The sequence below is a fragment of the Aythya fuligula genome, chromosome 6, assembly GCF_009819795.1.
Source record: "Aythya fuligula isolate bAytFul2 chromosome 6, bAytFul2.pri, whole genome shotgun sequence".
Taxonomy (NCBI): Eukaryota; Metazoa; Chordata; class Aves; order Anseriformes; family Anatidae; genus Aythya; species Aythya fuligula.
In genome coordinates this window covers 31672599-31692937 of record NC_045564.1, presented here as the reverse complement: position 1 = coordinate 31692937, position 20339 = coordinate 31672599, and the positions used below count along the sequence as shown (strand labels likewise).

Below are 20339 nucleotides of genomic sequence, written 5' to 3'. Positions count from 1 at the left end.
AAACTTCAGCTCTTTCTTGAGGCCGTGCTCCTTTTTGTGCTACAAGTAAACTTGGGAAGCCCAGTTTGGAGTGCCTGCCTTGGTGTCTGGGTGCCCATGCCCTGGGTAAGCACACCTTTGTAGCAGTTTTTCCACAGAAACTAAACCTGTAGAAATAAAGCATGCTCTGCCACCAGGGAGTACCACGAGGACCCAAATGTGAGGCTTTCATAGCCCGTAGCATCAGGACCACATGCAGACTGCCTGTTTCTCTGGATGCTGGATGAGAGGCTGGAGTCCAGGGGGCATTTGGGGCCCCCTTTGGAAGTGGTGGAAAGACAAGATCCTCTTTGCACCCTTTCTCTGATAGCCTAACCCCAAAATCTAGCTCACCTCCAGCACCGGTGGCTGGGCAGGAGGCGTGTGAAGCTGGACCTGCTGCAGCAGGCTGTGCCAGCTTCCCGATTCCCTCTGCCAGCCTCCCGATTCCCAGCGCCCGGGGATGTGAGCTCGCTGTGGGAGGCACGTGCAGAGCCGCCGGGAGCAGGAGCGGTGCCGGCAGCCTGGATTGCATTCCTCAAACCCTGTTTCCCAGCAGGGCGCTTATTCCAGGGCTGGGTCCTCCCCGGGCTGCGCTCTGTGCTAATGACTATTTCCCCTTGATAGATTACCCGTGCCATTGTGGGGCTGACATCTTACCCGGGAGCCCTGCTTGGTCCCTTATCATGGGAGCATGAGGAATGATCCTTCCCTCCCGACACCCGTCGATAGCAGTGAGTAATAGCCGGGAAGGGAGGCAGACGATAGTAGGAACATGCTCAACAGAGGTGCTGTTATTCTTGGGACAGGAGGCAACTGCGGAGGAGGAGGAGGAGAGCTTGGAGGGCGGACGGGGGGGTCCTGTCATTGCTGATGCTCTCTGGGGCTCGGCAGCTGGAGAGAAACGTTGACTCGGGATGGTCAAAGCTGGGAAGGAAAAAAAGCAAGGAAGGAAAGGAATGAAGTGAAAGGAGCTGAGAGCCAGGCTGGAGAGCACACAGACAGCCTGGTGACCTCTGGTGCATGAAGGATGAAGGAAGCAGACTGAGTGACTATGTGGACTGTCTGGGTGATCATCTTCTGGATTTCAACCGTCCTGGTAGGTGCTCGGGGCTATTTATTGCGAATTGCATGGAATCGTGGTGTCTGAATCTCTGTGCCGTTAAGTTGTGGCATCGTAATTTTAAAATGTCTGTGTATAAGCTGGGATTTTTTTTATTATTATTATTATTGCTTCTGCTGCTTCCTGCACTAATTGACGTTGTCCAGACTGCCAGATGCTGGGTGCCTCAGTTTCCCCGGCTGCACAACCTGCCTTGGTAAACTCAGCCGGTGCTGGGAGGAAGGAGGGAGGACTTGATGCTGTTTCGAGAAACTTTGCTGGTTTACACACGCAAACAATCCCCTCAGGAATGCCCACCACTGCCAATGCCTCACTTGACTCAGATTGAAGGAGTGTAAGGTGGTGTTGGCCCCACACATTTTGGTTCCCTTCTTTTGGCTTTACCCATTTACTGGGAGTTTAGGTGATGGACGGCCACTGCTGTGCTCCGGGCGCCCAGCTGAGCCTGAGGTATGATCTCCGAGCTGCTCGGGTGTTTCAGATTTTGCAAAACACAGAAAACCAAGACTGAAATATGCCCAGCTCAGCTGTAAGAAGCTGGGAGATGGTTGAACTCTTGGTCAATACAGAGAATTGCTGCAACCACTTGGAAATTCACTCTGTCCCAGCAGGGGATTCAGCTTGAACTCTGACAAAACCTGAGCGCTGCCAGGGCATTTTAATTGCACAGGGACTGCAGCCTGCATTGCTTTACCTTTTGATTGCATTCAATAATTAAAAAATGACTGTGCTGATTTTCTTGTCATTTGGGTTTCTTATTCTTAGGTGCTACCCAAAGGACTCTGTAAATAGATGTCTTCACTCGAGGTGCCACTGAGACCACCTCCTTCTACTTGCTCCCTTTCTAGTCCTTCAAAATACAGATTTTGTTTACAGAATATAGCCTGGCATCCTTTGTTCTCCCTTAAGCACTCTCATTAAACTAGGAATACGTATTTTCAAATTCAAACATCTGGGAATTCTGTGGCTGCAAATACTATTCATATTAAATTGTGTTTAGATCCACTCATTCACAGGTTAAGAAATGTAGTTGGCTGTGCCAGTGGTATCACAAATTGCAGATTTCTGTGCATTCTTGACATCTAATTAGCACAACTATTTCTGTTTGGAATGGTTTCGATATGTTACCTTTTCTTTAAAGAAATAAAAAGTGTAGAAAATAAGAGGATGCCTTGCCCCTTTGTCAAAATCTGACAATCTGGGAGCTGCTTCAGGGAAATATTTAGGAAGAGAATCCACACCTACAGGAGTGGATTTTCCTTCTGGAGTAAAAGGTGCCCTCAGGACACGTGCGGTGCCTGTACACAAGCAAACAGCGGGACACACATGAGGAAGGCACACACGTGTGTGGAGGTGCCAGGGCAGAGGCAGGGCCAGGTGGCCCATTAATGGCACGTTTCAGGGTGCTCAGCAAACAGTTGTGGCCCATCTGGTCGGACTTGCAGAGAGGAGGGAGGCAGGCTGTGGGAAGCAACGTGCCTGAGCCAGAACCTGTGGGCTCTCTGCTCTCACCGGGGTTAAAATCCAGTTGCCACCAGGTCTGGTGTCAGACAGGGGTGTCTGATCCAGAGAGAAAAGTTGACATCCTTCTGCTGGGTCAAAGAGTAATGGGGAGGCATTGATTACACCATGCTCCTGCTTGAGCAACATTTTATTAAAAAAAATAATTTTCTAGGTGGTCTTCAGCTCTGGATATGCTACCAGCATGCAGCCCCATTCTAGAAGGAAAATAAAGCAGGCATTAAAAATCTTTCTGAAACAAAAGCTCTCTTAGGACATACCTTTCTAAAAAGGAAGCAGCACCCGCAGGATATTTTTTTTAAGGTGAAAAATACTCCCGTTACTGAGATCATCACTCAGGTGGTGGCTAACGTTTATTTTTACATGCATTCAGTATTGTGATGAGCAACCCGCATGCACACCAAACAGGTTTCGTTGGCTGCTTTAAATGTTTAATGCTAATATTGATTTTTAACACAATTTCAAGGTAACTTTTGGACAGTTGCATTTGTATTTGTGTATTATGAAAATGTAGTTAATTGCTTTACTATTGGTAATCAAATACATAATGACAGAGAGTGATAAATAATACATTTTGAAAGATCTGTCAATATTTACACAATGATCAAATTCAGTCTTCAGCTAACAACTGAAACTACTCAATGCAGTTACCTTTCTTTAGCCGTGTTACTCCAGCTGGACATTTCCAACTTTTCAAAGATTAAATGGATTTAATGTATCTAAATCCTGGTATCAGAGAATAATTTATTTAATCTGAATTCTTTGCATGAGTGATTCAAGAGAATTCATTACATCATGCACAAATGAATGGTTTTAAGTTTCTTTATTTCAGGATGCACAACGACGAAGGAGAAAGATGGTGCAGTAAAATAGAATATACCAATTAGACAAGGCACAAAACACTGCTGAAAATATCAAACTTTGTTCAGAAATGCAATACCCCAAATACTTCCAGCTGAAAAAAAAATGTGAATTTGGTCTGATTTTTCTTTTTTTCCTAAAACTAATCAGAATGTGATCAGCAATTCTACACGATTGGTTAGGTTGAGCAGTAACATGATGCTGTCGGGTTACCTCTTCCCACTCAAAATGTATTAAAACAAACTGTTTATAAAAATTTCAAATAATACAACCCGATGACTTGTTTTTAGTCTTTTAAGTATGCATGTATATATACACTTGTATGTATATATCTACATACAATTTCTATAATGGGAATTTATAAAGTTTTGTTGTTGTTATTTTGTTATAATGGGAACCTGGCTGTATTCAATACTTTGATTGTCATAAATGATGGAACAAGGCAAAAATAGCGAAAGTACTTTTTTCCACTCACTGGGGACCACGCAGGTCTGTTACAGCTGGAAATCAGATTTATGGGTTTTGATTTGGACAAATATAGATGTTAGGGGTGCCTGATGTGCCTGGAAGAGCGTCCCACAGTGATTCAGGGTGACTTTCTGGATACTGCCTGAAAGCTGAAACATCCCAGGCTCTGAGGACAGTTTTCAATAAACATACTGTAAGATATTAAGACTGGGATCTTGTCCTACAAATCATTTTGCACTGGTTTTTAATACATGCCATGTTAATGGTGGATAGCTGTTTTGTACATTCATTTTGGCCCACCTACATAAAACATTAACCGAACATTTAATTGCTGCTTCAGGACCGAGTTAAGACTAACATTTCAACCCTTCCTTGTGAAAAAGGAGGATGGAGAAAGAGGAATGTGGCATGGTGTGCTCGGGCCAATTTACGATTGGTTTCCTCACAAAAAAATTCCCTGAGACTCTGCTAGCAGTCAGCTTGGCTCCTGCAGCTCCGTGATCGGTAGCAGTGAAACAGGCTTGGGTGGTCTGCAGCCAGTGGACATATTTGGGCCAGCCATGCAAGTAAATGTCATCCAGGGAAACAAACTGCAAGGGTCTGCGGTTTGATACTGCCAGAGGTGGATAATTAATTCTCTGTTGCTCCAGGAGCGTCCAGCAGTGCCCTGGATGCTTCTGCAGGTTTGGGGAACAGCAGCATGCTCAGGTACTTTATTTAGCAGAATAACAGCCTCATTTCTCTCAATAACAACCTCAGCAAATGGGAGCAGACAGGAGCTGAATCTGTGGTTGCCTACTGCTATCATAAAAACGCAGACTTAATTAAGAAAATTGACTGTATTTCAAGGAAATACACTCCACAATCAATTGACGGCATTGCATGGAAAATGTGAGGACAAGGGGGGCGAATCCTGTTGAGGGAGCGCACGTTTTAAGAGGAAAAGTGATTGTACTGCTTTTCAAATTTGCAGATCAGGGCTGCCCCACTTATCTGTGACCTCCTGAGCGTCCTCAAAAAGGAGGAAGAAAACTGTGCTGAGACTCTGTCCCTGGAGGCGAGGAACAGGACACCTGAAAATGATCTGCTCCTGACATCAGGTAAAGGGTGGGGGAATGTGCAAGGCGAAAACCATTCTCAGGTCAGCCGAGTGGCCTCAGTACCCCCACGTTCCTTCCCACAGGAGGCATGCACCCCATGCGTGCCTCTCAGTAAGGAGCAGAAAAACAGGTAAGATGTGTTGCAAGGCTCTGAGAGCAGGATTCAACCTTACTGTGATGGCAAAAGGTAATCATATGAGACTTCAAGGTCAGTGGTTTGCAGTCTTCACAGCTAGAGAGCACATCAGCAACAAAATGTTGTGAATTGGAGAGGATTTGGAGTTATTCTCACCTTAGACAAGGATATTTTTATAAAGTCAGCCCACTAAGTACAAAGTTACTCAGCTGTATTTGCCTTCAAAAACAATGAGTACCTGAAGATCTTCCTTGCTCCTATTAGATATAGATCTATTGCCTGTTTTCGTAGCATGCCTAGCCTTTTTCTCTGTCTTTGTGTTTTCCCTTTCAGCCTGATGGGTGTGAGACTGCCCTGGGGCATTACGCCCATATAGCTGAAGTTACAGGGTACTTCATGGCAGGCTGGCAGATATTCCGGAATGCAGATCTGACTCATCGAATATAAAAAGCAACTTAATCTAGTTGGATTAAGTTGGATCCAAATGTTAAACATCCCCCTAGATACTTTAATACAGGACATCCCTACTCTCTGTGCCTTTCTCCCCAAAGAAACAAGTTAAAACTATAGCTCCGTGTTAAACCTTTGAGAAAGCATTTCCAGTGGCCATCAAAATGCCTCTTTAACCTCTGCAAAACAGATCAAACAAGTCACACTGGCATGAGCTTGGGGCTACCCACGTAGCAAAAAGCTTTAAGCTGGAAGTGGCCAGAGTGACTAAGCCCCTCTCCATTGCTGTAGCTCTGCAAACACATCTTCTCCTGACAGTGAACCCCTCCCAAAATAAAGAGGTGGAAGATGCCCAGCTGTCCCCAGGTAATGGCTTCTGAAGAGAGAGCACAGGAATTTCCTTCTGCTAGTCTTTACTGAAGGAGGGTTTGTTACCTTGGTGAATTATAGAATTACGCTTTTATTCCAGGAAATAATGCTTTTATTATACACATTTCTCCATCCTTTTTTTTTATCTGCATGTCCGAGGTCTGCATGGAGAAAATCCTATACAGGGACTTCAGTCTGAAGAAGAGAAACAAAGCTCTGGGGATCCAGTGCCTGCCCTTGGTGTACCATACAGGGAAACAGAGCAGGGGCTTTGCAGGGTGTTGCTAACCCTCCGTACCCCATCCCTCCTGCACCTGCTGCCCCAGAAGCTTTGCCTGGTGTGGGCAGGCAGCACCAAGTGGAGGAGCAGGAAGAAAGGCAAAGCAAGGGACAAGCTGCCACAATGCTGTCTCTGCTGCACGCTCACGTCCTTAAAGAAATGGCACAAATGAACAGAGGATTTACATTTTCCCCTGGCCTGTAAATGTGGTGATCTTCCCTTCACAGCCTTGGGGAAGAGCTCAGTGAAATTTTGCTCTCCGACAGCAGAAGAGCCATTGATACCCGCAGCTGAACCCAGTCCGTGGTTTATTGTTGTTATTCACTCCAGCACTGTCTGGACATAATGAAAGAGATGAATTAGAGGCAGAGTATTTATGCTTGTACAATGCTGTTCCTCTCTGCCCTTTCCCCAGTATCATTCTGAAGCTGTTTAAACTCCTAGTCACGTTGTGCCTTTTTGTGTTTACACAAGGATTATGTAAGGAAAACATCAGGCTGATTCAAAGTGGAAGCTTTAGAAGGGTTGAAAAGTGAGCTAAATTTTTGACATCTGGTTTCCTTCATCTTTCCAGGGCTATTCACTAGTTACCAGAAGACAAACTGGTAGCCAAGGGCCTGGTGCAAGGCTCCCCATGGCCCAACTTTCTCTGTCCAGCTGGTAGAGACCAGTGCAGTCAAGGACCTGAGTGGGATGGGTCTGGAGCCTGCAAGGGGATGGCGTGAAGCCAGGAGGACCTGTTCTGTCCCATCTAGGTCTCGATAGGTCTCAGCAGGACTTGTTCTGTCTCATCCAGCTTGCTTTTCAGGGTACTCAGTATCTCTGTTCCCATAGCTGCCTTGGTCCTTGGGAGATGTTGCGTGCTGTTGCATTTCTGGGAGATGCTTCACGGTGTTGCATTGCTGGGAGGTGTTGCATGGTGTGTCCTCGCTGGGAGAAGTTTGATGGTGTTTCCTTGCTGCCCCCAGGCAGATGTGCTGGAATGTGGGATAACATGAGCTGCTGGCCTTCATCAGCTGTGGGACAGACTGTCGATGCTCCCTGCCCCAAATTCTTCCAGATGCTGACTGGGAAAAAAGGTAACGCTAAAAACACTCTTTTCTTGCTGAGATGTCTTTTGTTAAACATGGTGTTTACAAAAATGTCACCGTCAGGTCTGAACTTGAAGGAAAATTTGGCCCTGCTTCTTTTAAAGACCAACGGCCACTTAGCAGCTCCATTTCCATCACTAATCTAAACGTGGGAAAGCCTGGAATTAAAGTAGCAAGATGGTTTAAGAGTTTATTTCTCTTAGACAGGCAGAGAAAAGTGCAGGAAATAAATGCTATCCTGAAAAGCAGATTTAACATGGTTTCTTGAGGGAAAGGGTTTTCTTCACACAGTCTCTGTTTATGTATTTCCGCCTGTCTTTCCCCTTCTAATAATTCTTAGGCAGCTGATCTCAGCCAAGCTTGACAAGAGGGCAAAAGTTCACACAACATTAGTCTCACACAAGTTTTGGCAAAAACAACCAACCAGGTAAGGGAAAGAACCCCTTTTGTGCCTCCATCAAGTGGAAATTACGGGGGTTCACCCATAATGTGTGACGGTCTCCACGCAAGGATGCAGCACAAATGCACGAGAACTCAAGCTTCATTAGTCCCATGGCTCACCAAATCCCTTACTCAAAAAGATATGAGTTCAAGCAACATTTGTTGCCCATTCTTTGAGATTTCTCAGCTAGAAATGAAGTGACATTTATTCCCAATATATTACAGTAATTGTGAGCCATTAAGTAGTAGTTTCTGCCTGCTTTCTGTTAATTTTGACTTTTTAACAATGCCTGAGAAATGTGCTTACATTTCTCTTTGGTGAGTTAATGATTTGAATCAGAAGAGGGCTCTCCTTTCTTTGGTTATAGGACATGGATTAATGAGACCTGATACTCACAGAAAAGCAGACAGATTGATTTTATGGAGGGAGGAACAGGAGGCAAAGTATTAGATTGTCTACTAAGGATTAGATAAGTAGGAAGAAAAGCATTTAGTTCTCTTTAAATAAAATCAGACGCGAACCATATGCATTGAAAGAAATACCATGCTGCTTTCTGTACACAGAAACAGTAGCTGCCCATTGAGTCCTATAATCTCGTCTGAAGATAGAAGAAAAACTATATAAAGACACAGATCACTGAGAAAATCATCTGTCGGGCATGTGCTCACGAATTTCAGCACAGTGGTACCGAGCCTTACTGTGTGCTAAAGGAAATCCCTTCTGGTGCAGCCACTAGAGGGAACTGCTCCCTGCCTCTGCCCTCGCAGCCAGCACCGGCCAGGCAGAAAAAGAGGAGTTTGTACATCCAAAGGTCATAAATTACATATCAAATGTGCATTGCATTATCTTGGAGATAGATAGTCTAACAGCTTTAAACTTTGGTTGCCCTCCTTACTGAGAAGCTGAGAGCTGAGCCACTTCTGATAAGCACTAATCAAAGTGACAGTGTTCAAAACAGAAACCCAAGACATGGTTCATTGGCATTTACAGCTTATTTCAGTCTCTTCATCTGGCATTTTGGGTACAAGTCAGCAATAGTTTATTCTCATTCTCATAGCCACATTCTTCTCTGATTTTGCACTGTGGCTGGCTTTTGACTCATGCATTTAATTACCGCTACAGTTGTTGCCCTGTTTTCAGCAATTTTGCAAAAAGAAAAACAAATATCATTTTGTTTGAAAGAAAAGCAAAAATTTTATTTCCTTGCCACTTACAAAAGAGATGGGCAGCCACAAATGCCAAAGACCCATATGTGCAGGGATGCAGATAGCTCTGAACCCAAACGCTGGTCTCTGTGAGGCCGAGCTTTGTGCTGACATCCAGACTTGTATTTGCAGCCCAGACTGTCTGGCCTCTCCTCACATAACAGACCAAAGAAACAAAACAATCTGAAACCAAGTAACATACCAGAAGTTCACAACCCACAGGCAAGAAATGGGGAAAGGTGTGATGTCTGTGGGGAATCAGAGGCAGAGGAGGAAGCTGCATGAAATGGCCCCAGTCCCACAGCCCTCCCTTCAGACATTGCTCCCTCTTATCCCTGAAGTCCTCCAAGGCACCCAACATTAGATGGGCTGCAGCCCCTGAGTCTGCTCTGAGTGGGGCATGCTGCAGTTTCCCCAGAATGTATTTTATCATAAAAGCAGCATTGTTAAAATTGTGCTTATGTCCATCCATATAATAAGCCCTGCATAATCTCGTATGGTTTGCTTGTAATGCAATTGCAAGCAGACACCAGCACAGAACTTCACCTCTCCTTGTCTGATCAACTTTGACATCCTTAGGCGATGCCCAGTTCTGGACCTGTTTACAAGCATGACACTCTGCTCCCAGTACATGGGTCTTTAATTGAAGCTGAAGTAGAACATTTGCCACCATACCTCTCACTTGCTCAGTGCCAAGGCAGGATCACAGAATTACAGAGCAGCTGAGGTTGGAAAGGACCTCTGGAGGTGACCTTGTGCAACCCCCTGCTCAAGTAGGGCCACCTAGAGTAGGTTGTCCAGGACCATGTCCAGATGCATATGAAGATCTCCAAGAAGGAGACTCCAGAACCTCTCTGGGCAACCCGTGCCATTGCTTGGTCACCTGCACAGCACAAAGCGCTCCCTGATGTTCACAGGGAACCTCCTGAGTTCCAGTTTGTGCCCATTGCCTCTTCTCCTGTCCCTGGGCACCACTGAAAGAGCCTGGCTCCATCCTCTTTGCACACTCCTTCAGGTATTTACAGACACTGATGGGATCCCTCTGAGCATCCCCTTCTCCAGGCTGAACAGTCCCAGCTCTCTCAGCCTCTCCTCATAGGTGCTGCAGTCCCTTGGTCAGCTTGGTGGCCCTGTGCTGGACAGAGAGACCCATGGTTGGCCGGGGAGAGCTCTTTCTCTTCCTTTTGTTGTTGCTGTGCTGCAGCAGCGTACAGAAAACCTGGCTTAAAAAACAAGCCCAGCCCTTCCAAAGATGCTAAGCTGGAACAAAATGTTCATAAAAGCATCAGAATAATAGTCGGGTATGGACACACCCAGAGCTCTCCCCGCTTGGAGATCTCAGCATGTTTGCTGTGCCTTGCTGTTTTACAGAGCTGAGGGCAAACCAAGTGTGGACATGCTCGGAGGTCTCCAGAATTAACCCGGAGGTAGCAGGAGCCCTGACTGTCCTGACAGTCCCAGCAGGGCTCCCAAAAGCATAAACCAGTGCCAAACACTGCTGCATATGCATCTTCCCCTGTTCCCTCAGCGCTGCAGGGATGTTTTGCAGAAACTGGATGCCCTAGAGTCCCTGTGGCTAAATGCGTAGACAGGAATAGACTTTTATGGTGCCTGCTGTCAAGGCTTCCACTAAGGAGGACTGCTGATTTCAGGTCCTAAGTCCTTGCAAGTACAGCTATTACTGCAGCAGAGCCAGGGTTTTACGCCCTCTTTCTAAAGGGTGGCTCCGACTGAACAGATGCATGTGATTAGGACAGCAGGCAGTGGCTTTATTTCTTTGTGGAAGTTTCTCTTCTCTTCAGCCCGTAGCCTACCTGCCTGCTGGGGCCATTTTCTTCGGGTGAGATTGCAAGGTGTGTTGGTGCTGGACACGAATGTGGGCATATTCAAACCTGTCCTGTTTAACCACGTGCAGCTTGGTGGTGACCCACCTCACCCAGCTTGAGGAGTCAGATGTCCGAATAGAAGTAGGTCAGACAAACTGCCCTGTGCAGATGTCTGTCTGAAAATGAGATGTTTTCTTCAAATGGCTCTTTTTCCTCCACTGACTAGAAAGATGGCTGCAAGGGACACACTTAAACTCAAGCATTTTGCTTTCAGAAGTCTAACTTAAGTGAGGGAATTCCCATCCTGGCCTCTGATTTCCAAGTAAGCAAGAAAATCAACTGCATAAGATGACGCCTGAACTTGGCTGTGGGTATAAGCCTTTTAGTTTCCATTTAAGTCTCCCCAAAAAGCTGTGCCCGTCCAACGTTTTGTGTTCTCCTCAGACTGTGACAAACCACAGTACAACCCTGAGGTGGTGAGAATGTCCAAGAAAGTATCAGGCTTGTATGGAGTATGAATCCATGACCGAACAAGTCATATGTTTGCTGATCTTGGAACTCTGGCCAAGAAACACCAGATGTACCGAACAGTATTATTTATGTTGCAATTAATAAAAACACATCCGTCACAGTCATCCCTGAGCTGGCAAACAATATTATGACCCACACAAATACACTGGGCAAGTATCAACACAATCAGCTCAGCTGCATTTCACCTCCAGCTATGCTGAGTACACTGCCTGGGGAAAAAATGTTCTCCTTGCTCTTGGAGGAACCCTTCATGTTGGTGACGGCAAGGAGAACAACGATATGATTGGAAATAGTTACACCTGGTTTTTTCTCTTTTGTTGTTGTTACCATACAGGTTTTGTCTACCGAAACTGTACCAGCGAGGGTTGGTCAGACCCGTATCCAAGACCAGATATTGCTTGTGGCTACAACGTCAATGACACCACAAATGAGAAAAGAGTGAGTCCAAGTGCCTGTGACCACAAATCTGCAGCTCTGGGGCTCTGGGAAGGGACGTGCTCAATCTATTAAGGAGAGACTGAATAATGTGATCTACCCCAGGTGGGATTGTGGGTATAAGTGTTCTTCAGCACAAATGCTTTCGCAGTGAGTTTTGCTCAGTCTAAAACTTCCACAGCTGATTTTACAAGAAAATCTACTTGATAAGAAATAAGGGATAGCCTTCATTTGGTATGGGCTGATTTCTACCAGATAGTCAAAGGTAAAGATGTTTATATCTGTTCCCCTGCAGCAAGCCTATTTCATGACCCTGAAGACCATGTACACCATTGGATACTGCACCTCCCTTGTGACGCTGACAATAGCCTTAGTGGTCCTGGCCTCTTTAAGGTGAGGAGAAGCATCGCTGGGTTGCCTTTGGGCAGGACGTCTGGTCATCTCAGCTGACACAGACCCTTCTGTTGGCTTTCAGGACAAGTTAAACATTGCAGTATTTCTGAAAACTTTCACGTAAATCAGTGATGGAAAATGAGCTGAGTCCTGTCTCACAGCAAATGTCAGGGCTGTTCCTCATATTGTGCACTCCTGTCCTTTCCAAAATATAGTTTATGCTATTTTGCAGACTGGAGTTTGCACCATCTCGCTGCTATGATTTTGCCATGATTTTGGTGTCCCTGGAACAGAGTGTCCTTCCTCCTAATGTTTTTTACCCCACCCAAGACTGTGGCTAAAACTTTGCTCTAAGAACCAGTGCATTGACTTCTAGAGAGGTGTTGCAGGCTTACAGCAGTGACCTGACAGTAGGTTTATCTTCATACAGCTTTATAACCTGGAATTTGCACTTTGCTGCTTATTCAGTGAAATGCATCTCCCTTACAGTAAATATCAGGGAGGCACCTCTGGTCAGAGGAACCCCAACTACTCCACAGACTAGTCATGAGGCTGCAAGGCCTCCTAGCTTGAATTATCTGGAGACATAATACAGAAAACACTGCAGGCACAAATGCACTGTTGAGACAAACCAAGGAAATCGACCTCAGTGTGGATAAACACAGCTCCTTGGCTTCATGATGCCCTGGGAAGGAGAGATGGGAGCTAAACCAAGCATATTGGCTTGAAATCTCAGTTCTTCTGGCAACATTCAGCTATTTTTAGTACCTGAGTGTAGCAGATGTGACTTCTGCTTTTCAAGGTCTTCTCTAGGGTATTCCTCTTTGGAAATCCATTAGTCTTCCTTTCACAGTCAGAAAAACAGTGTTCTTAAGTTGTCAGTTCAGCATTAATAAGAATTGAAACCTGGTGGTTACAGCCACAAGCTTCCTGCTTTGTCTAGGAATGTAACTTCATAGAAGCTCTCTCTTTTCCTTGCAGAAGACTTCGCTGTACGAGGAACTACATCCACATGCATCTCTTCACATCCTTCATTTTGCGAGCCTCATCTAACTTCATCAAAGATGCTGTTTTGTTCTCCTCTGAAGACACAAACTACTGTGAGGCACACACGGTAACCCTTTGCCTTCCAGCTTATTCCACACTTCAGCTTCCCAGCAGGATCCCAGCCATAGTTAGTGTGCAGGGAAGAAAATCTTCATCCTAGGTTTCTATTTGTCATACCAGGGTATGGGAGGGGAAAAGTATGCCCTGTCCCTTCTCTGTTGCTCAACTCCATGCGTTAGTTGTTCCAGGCTGAGATTTCCCTGTTTTGGGAAGATTCTGCATGGGTGAAGGAGGTATGAGGATGTAAAAAGGGGCCCAGGCTGGATGAAACACGCAGAAACAGAGGTGCAGCTATAGATACCCATATGCAGGCATCTACAGTCCCCTCAAGTATTGACACAGAGGGTACCCAGGCAGGTCTAAAATAGGTGTCTGCATTCATCAGCTTGACTGCATTGACTAGATTGCTACAGAAGAGACCAGGAGTTCAGCACATGAACGCAGAGGCACCTAAATGCAGGTGTCAGAGTCCATAGACATGGGACACACCACCAGGGTGGAGATTCTTATGTGGATTTTAGATCCTGGTAATGGGGCTCACAGATAGAATATAAGAACACATTGAACTTTGAAATATAAAAATTTTTCTTTGTTGTTTGTATTGGCAGCAAAACATCTTGTAAATATTGGGGGGCAGGGCACTGGAAGCCATGTTCAGTGCTTTAAACTCTGTTTGAAAAGAGATACAAACAGAAGCAGAAGTTAATTATCCTCTGTTTCCTCAGGCTGGATGCAAGCTTACCATGGTCTTCTTTCAGTATTGCATTATGTCTAACTACAGCTGGCTTCTCGTGGAGGGACTGTACCTCCACGCTCTCCTGGTAATTTCCTTCTTCTCAGAAAGGAAGTTCTTCTGGTGGTTCATCACCCTTGGATGGGGTAACGGCTCTCCTCTTCATGTGCATAATTGTCACTTTGTTGTGCCTCTGGGATGGATTTGTAGAGCAGTAACTGGCTTTTCCAATTGCAGGTGCCCCGAGTGTCTTTGTGGCTGCGTGGGCCACTGCAAGGCAACTCCATGAAAACACCGGGTAAGTTATTTGGAGGGGGGAGTGGAGTTGTGCAGGCTGCTGCAGGGATTTCCTGCTCATTCCTAACCACTGACAGCCAAGCAAATCAACTGCATTTCAACTGTGGTGCAAGCCAGCATAGGTTCCCAGCATAGGCAGGGAAGAAACATCCAGCTGAACAAGCTGAGAGAGCCTCAATTTTAATTTGACTATTTTCAAGGGTGGAAGATGTCCTTCAAGAGCGAATTCTGCCCATGATGTTATAAACACCTGCATTTGATCAGTAAAGCTTTGTTCCTTTCTCTTCTCCCTTGCAAAATTTTGAAAAGTGGATGTAACTCAAGGGCAGGATATACTTTTGTCCAGTGGAGGTGAACAGTTTTCTGTCAGGGGTTTCCCAAAATGTTGCACCAGCTAAGTGGGAACAGGAAATTAATTCTGTAGAAGAGGGAATGGGGGCCCATCCAAAGTACAAAACAGACTAAATCCCTTTGAAAAGACACTAGTGCTTTGATAACTGAATGCACCTTCTCTTCTATTTTTGCAGGTGTTGGGACATTAACACTAATGCCAATACCTGGTGGATCATTAAAGGCCCTGTAGTTTTGTCTATTTTTGTAAGTCTTTTCTGGGACAAGCACATTCAAACTGTATTTTCAAATATTGTGAAGTCAGAGATCATCTACTCAACATGCTTTAGAAGTGTGTTAATGAACTGATCTTAGACATGTGCCTGAACTGGCGTGACACATGAATTACTGCTTAAGCAACTTCTGCTCAGCATGATTTTGTCAGTAACTAATGCCCCAAAGCTAAGTTGCAAGGAAAGCTAGAGTGTCCTCCCAAGAAGCAAGAGCCTGAAGAAGATCAGGTTTCCACATCCTGTTGATTTCATATGAATTTGGCTGGCTTGTGGAAGCTTGTTTTGGACTGTTTCAAGAAAGGCTCCGGAGGAGAAACCAAGTAGCTGTACATTTCAGTACAATAGCCTTTGTGTCTCACGGTCACTGCCCCTCTTAGCAAAGCCAAAAACAACTTGCCTTACATGATCATTAGCTTTTGTTTTGAGCAATGAGAGCAGCTCACAGGCTTCATGCACCGTCTGTTAGTAGACTGCAATTAGGCTATTAAGGCATTGCTCACTGAAATGAGACGTAGGGATTGAAACTCAGTGTGAACCTGCCCAGTACAGGGCAGAGGAGATGTTAACACTTTGGCACAAATAATATTCAACACCTAGGGTTTGAGCATTTGCTGGTGCTCACCTTTATAGTTTTAAGGTACCAAGGGGCTGCAGCTGCTTCATGGAGATAGTTCTGCCCAAGTGTGGGCCCTGGGGGTCTGCAGTGGTTAATTTGAAGCCTTACTAGAGAACCACGTGAGCTGCTAGCTACTCTCAAGTGACCTGCTGACACTGGGTAAGAATGCAGAAACTGAGGTATTCGTGTTGCCAGTAGGCTCCATTATGTTTACAAATCACAAACTGCAGCACTCACACACTCTCTTGGAAACCCAAGCATAGGTGGTGGTTTAAACCCTGTTCCCTTTTACCACTGAGCAATTCTTCACCCCCACAAGACAAACAGAAGACCACACAAAGTGATTCAGGATCAACGAGGCCACAGCATTTATTTTCCCTAATGAAAAGGAGCTGCTCAGCAATATTTAAATTCCAACAAGGCCCAGAAGTTCTGCAAGGTGAAAATCACAGTCTTCGTTTATCTTTTAAGGGCCACCCACTATCCCCTTGAAACCCTGATCACATCTAGCCAGCTGCCTCAGGCGGGAGCCGTCTGCAAGGCCCTGCCTCCTTACCTAACAGAGGCTTTTCTCAAGCCCATAGCTACAGATGCAAACAAACAGCCAGTCCTTGAGAATTCAGATCTAATCTCTTTATTCCTCACAGCACACAGTCCTTAGCAGTTCAAAGGGCAGAAAATCAACATTGATAAGCTCCTTTGTCCTCCCAGACTAACACGCTGGCTGTGCTGCCCACTGGCAATTCCTCCCAGCGGGAGTCCCACAGTCCTCCCATTTCCAGTGGATTTTCATCAGCAAAAAGTCTTGCACCGCCTACAGGGCTTAGGTCTGACCCGCTGGGTTAAAAAACCACCAGAATCCTCAGACCTGAGCCCCCTTTTCCCCCAAGACTCCTACCGTATCTCACTGCCTTTCCTTCACACTCCCCACCCCAGCTCTTCACAGCTCTGCTCCTTCCCTCACCTCTAGCTCCCAAACTTTCAGCCTTCCCCACCCTCCCTCTCCAGCCCAGACCACACAGCTATGCTTGCTTCCTCCTCACCCACTAATTTCGGGAGCCCCCTGCCCCAGGGACACCCTAGGTCTATCCCATCCGATGTTGATCCCTGTCTCCTGAGGAAACCCACCAAACCCACCACCCCGGAGCCCTGCATGCACAGGCTGCCATGAGGCGGTTGCATGCCTGTAATGGCGCTTGTATGTGTTAATACACATAGGGAAGGGTTGAAGGCCTGGCATGGGAGCTTGTGAAAAGGTGCTGTGGGCGTGCAGCCAGGTGCTGCCTGCCCCACTGTGGTGCAGATAAGGCCAAGGGTGGCTGAGTGCTGCTGTGGGAGCGGGCATGGCCTCCACTGCTGCTCCTGCTCTGTGTCAGGGGCTCGAGCCCACAGAAGCAGCCATTGCTTCACCTGCGCTCAAACGCAGCCGTAGATCAGCATCTTTACGTGGGATCCACCCTCAGAGAGGGGGGGTTGAAGAAGGAAGAACTGCCCCAGCTCTCCCCTAATCCCACTGTTAATGGCTTTGCCTCCGCCATCTGAAACCATTCTGGTGTTTTCAGCAGGGAGCAAAGGGTGCTCGCAGGTGGTATTGACAGCCAAAGCAGGGCTCGTGGCCTCATCCCCCAGCACACACAGGGGCTCCCTAAGGCCTTTCCTGGTCCCTTTGCACTTCAGTGATTTCTCCCATTAAAAAGCCCTGACCATAGCTAGCAAACTCTGGGAAAACCAGGTAGTTCCCAAGCCCTGAGTGGCTGGGCAGGCTGGAGAGGCATGGGACAGGTTAGGGGACAGGGATGGGGACAGGGAGAGCTGCAAACCCACAGACCAGCCCCAGCCCCTCAGTTCTGCCTGCTCAGCCAAAACACCCCTAACTGACTCCGCTGAGACCTGGCAACTCGCTTTTGGTTATGGGACACTTTTTTTTTTTTCTTTTTTTTTTTTTTTTTTTTTTTTTTTTCCCATATCCTTCATTTTCTTTTTATTTCTTTCTTTTTACTTTCAGATTAATTTCATTCTTTTCATCAACATTTTAAGAATCCTGATGAAGAAGCTCAGCTTACCTGAAAGACGGAGCAACGATTTCAACCAGTACAAGTACGTCCTGCACACCGTGACTTTATACCACATCAACCCACCAGACTCCTCTTGCCCCTTCTACACTGGTTTTCCCCTTTGTTTCCACTCCCAGGAAGCTTGCCAAGTCGACGCTCCTCCTCATTCCGCTCTTTGGGGTTCACTACATCATCTTTGCTTTCTTCCCTGAAGACACAAGTAGTGGCACAATGGAAATTCAGCTGTTTTTTGAACTGGCTCTTGGATCGTTCCAGGTAATCGTTGACATGCTACTCTTTTCTTTAAGTAATATGAGGTATAACGTGTAGCTCTGCACAGAGGCCCAGTGGCAATAACAAGTTGTCTGATTTCCTTTGAGATATATCATCTGAATTTAAAAGCTGGAACTGCGGTTCTAATTCTGTGACTATGGTTCTTTTTATCTTTCAGGGTTTTTTCGTGGCTGTACTTTATTGTTTTCTTAATGGTGAGGTGAGTTTTGTGTAGATAACATTCTTTTTTATTGCTCACGTATATCTCATTAATTAGTAGGGTATGTTTTCTCCAATGAATTACATGTTTTATCTGACAGTTTTCTTCCCAGCTACTTATCGTCACTCCTGAAATACCTCCTAGACCTGGCAAACCTAAGTAATCATACGCCAGATGCGAACTTCATCTCTCATCTACTGCAACCCTTTCCTAAATCAGATAGCATTATTACTGTCTGGGAGTGGAGGGTGGGAGAACCATCCCGCACACAGTCACACTGAAAATCAGAACCTGATTCTGATGTATGATGGTATGATCTGTCATCCTGTGTCTGTTTTTGTTGCTTGATCCTTAGGAGGGAATTTAGCAAATGCTGTAGCGAGTCCAAATTTATTAGGACTCTCATAAGGTAAAGCTTTTGGAAGAAGGTCTGTTGCCTTTGTGGTCCTATAACTCCCAGGCTCCTGGGCTAGAACTGGCACTCTAAAATACTGCTGCTGGTAGAGGCAAGGCGAAATGTTATCCAGACTTGTGAGATCCTGAGGTTATTGGAGGGAAAGAAAAGAACCCAAACTGTTAGTTCCTAAGTTTGGAAGGAAAGTTGATTTGAAAGGGAGAATGGGTTTGAAAAAATGTTGGATGGTGCTTTAACAGGATTTCAGAAAAACAAAGTTGTTTTGAAAAGAAAATCCGCATTTTTTTCACCTTTGTGTCAAAATGTCCCATTTTAATTAAAAAAATAAAAATCTTTGACAAATCCAAACCAGACACTAAGGCCAGCTAGTCTACACAAACAGTTTCAACATCAATTAAACAGAAAAACAGGTTCACAGAAAATTGTGTAGCTGCAACAGCCGTATCACTAGAAGTAACAAGAAACAGGCCTTACCCTAATCCCTTAAACTGGGGGTTAAATAAATAAATCCAGACCTTGGCAAAGGTAACCATCTCTCCTTTTCCTGTTATACTGCTCTCTGCAATGCTGGGCTCCAAGATAAACTAGCTGAACCAAGTATTTTGTGATCTTTCTACCTAGGTTCAGCTGGAAGTTCAGAGAAAATGGAGGCAGTGGCATTTAAGCAAACACTTGCATCAGCACGTTAGCACCTCAGCAAGTAACGGAGGAAGTGGCTTAACTCAGGAGATGCAGGTAGTGAAGTCGAGCCCACCACAGCACAGGAGAGCAACCCTCCAAAGATCAAGCATGCTTTAACACTGCACCCTTGAGGGATACCTCCGTGCTCAGATACACATGATTAAATCCCATGGACTGTGCTGGGAGTCTTGTGTATGTATCCGAGACCGGGACTTGGCTGTGGATCAGCAGTTCTTGAAGCACATCTGTTCGTCTATATCCTGTGTAGCACCAAAGTTATTTTGCAAGGCAAAATGGGCCAAAACATTATGCTCTTCCTTGGGTTTCTGGCCACAGTCATTTGTGTTTCTTTCCACACCAATATTTTTAAGCTGCTATTTCTACCTTAAATGTAGCCTCTCATTTTCCACGTGGCTCCCTTCCAATGCTAGGCCAGGCGAGTGAGTTTCAGATGTTTTGTATTTCTTCTGCTGTTGAAGCTAGGAGGATATTCAGCTTTGTAAGATGAAGGTTGAATACCGTCCTTCAACACAGACTATGGGTTTGAAATACAACGTCACTGTACCTAGAGTTTACTAAGGTTCAAAGTCTTTCTGTTGATGATGGACGCTGAGAATATAAAGTACATCTGAGCTCCTCCTTCCACTGTGATTGTATACCCATTGCTCAGGTATTCTTCAGCGATAGTGGCAGCATCAAAGTTTTCTTCCTTTGCCTCTTCTAACAATGGTGATCTTGGAAACAGCTGTGGTCCTGTTGGGGTTTCGGTACGGTTTTTGAAAAGGTAGAAGCTATTGTCGCAAATTCCAAGAGTGGCCATGAGAACTGCCCTGGTTTGAATTGCAAAGGGGTGAAAGAATTCAGCTGACAAATGCAGTCAGTCAGGTCTGCTATTTGATTTTTTATCTCTATTTACCAAGTTGAGGCAATTCTTGCCTAGCTTTCCTTGAGGGCAAAGATGACTGAACAGAAAGCAAGTGGCATTTATCACCTTCTCCCCACTCCCGGTCACCCATATGACATTGGCAAAATAAGCACAGCTCTGCCAAGCACTGACTGAGCGGCGCTCCC

General features: G+C 45.6%; 1 protein-coding gene across 1 annotated transcript; it reads left to right on the top strand.

Annotated features, from left to right (window-relative positions):
* Positions 1 to 1072: 1072 nt before the first annotated feature.
* On the top strand, positions 1073 to 19385 carry SCTR (secretin receptor). Its single transcript, XM_032190350.1, has 13 exons — positions 1073 to 1117; positions 4965 to 5091; positions 7295 to 7405; positions 11756 to 11859; positions 12152 to 12249; positions 13231 to 13363; positions 14082 to 14235; positions 14327 to 14387; positions 14914 to 14983; positions 17631 to 17722; positions 17817 to 17955; positions 18131 to 18172; positions 19209 to 19385. Exons 1-13 carry the CDS (start codon positions 1073 to 1075, stop codon positions 19383 to 19385), a joined length of 1353 nt encoding a protein of 450 aa, XP_032046241.1.
* The last annotated feature ends 954 nt before the right edge of the window (positions 19386 to 20339 follow it).

Bases quoted from the DNA above. Each gene is read 5' to 3' on its own strand.
- SCTR (XM_032190350.1), top strand. From the start codon at position 1,073: ATGTGGACTGTCTGGGTGATCATCTTCTGGATTTCAACCGTCCTG. The intron at 12,250-13,230 runs GTGAGGAGAAGC...TTTTCCTTGCAG, and splicing joins GTGGTCCTGGCCTCTTTAAG to AAGACTTCGCTGTACGAGGA. The intron at 17,956-18,130 runs GTAATCGTTGAC...TTTATCTTTCAG, and splicing joins TGGCTCTTGGATCGTTCCAG to GGTTTTTTCGTGGCTGTACT.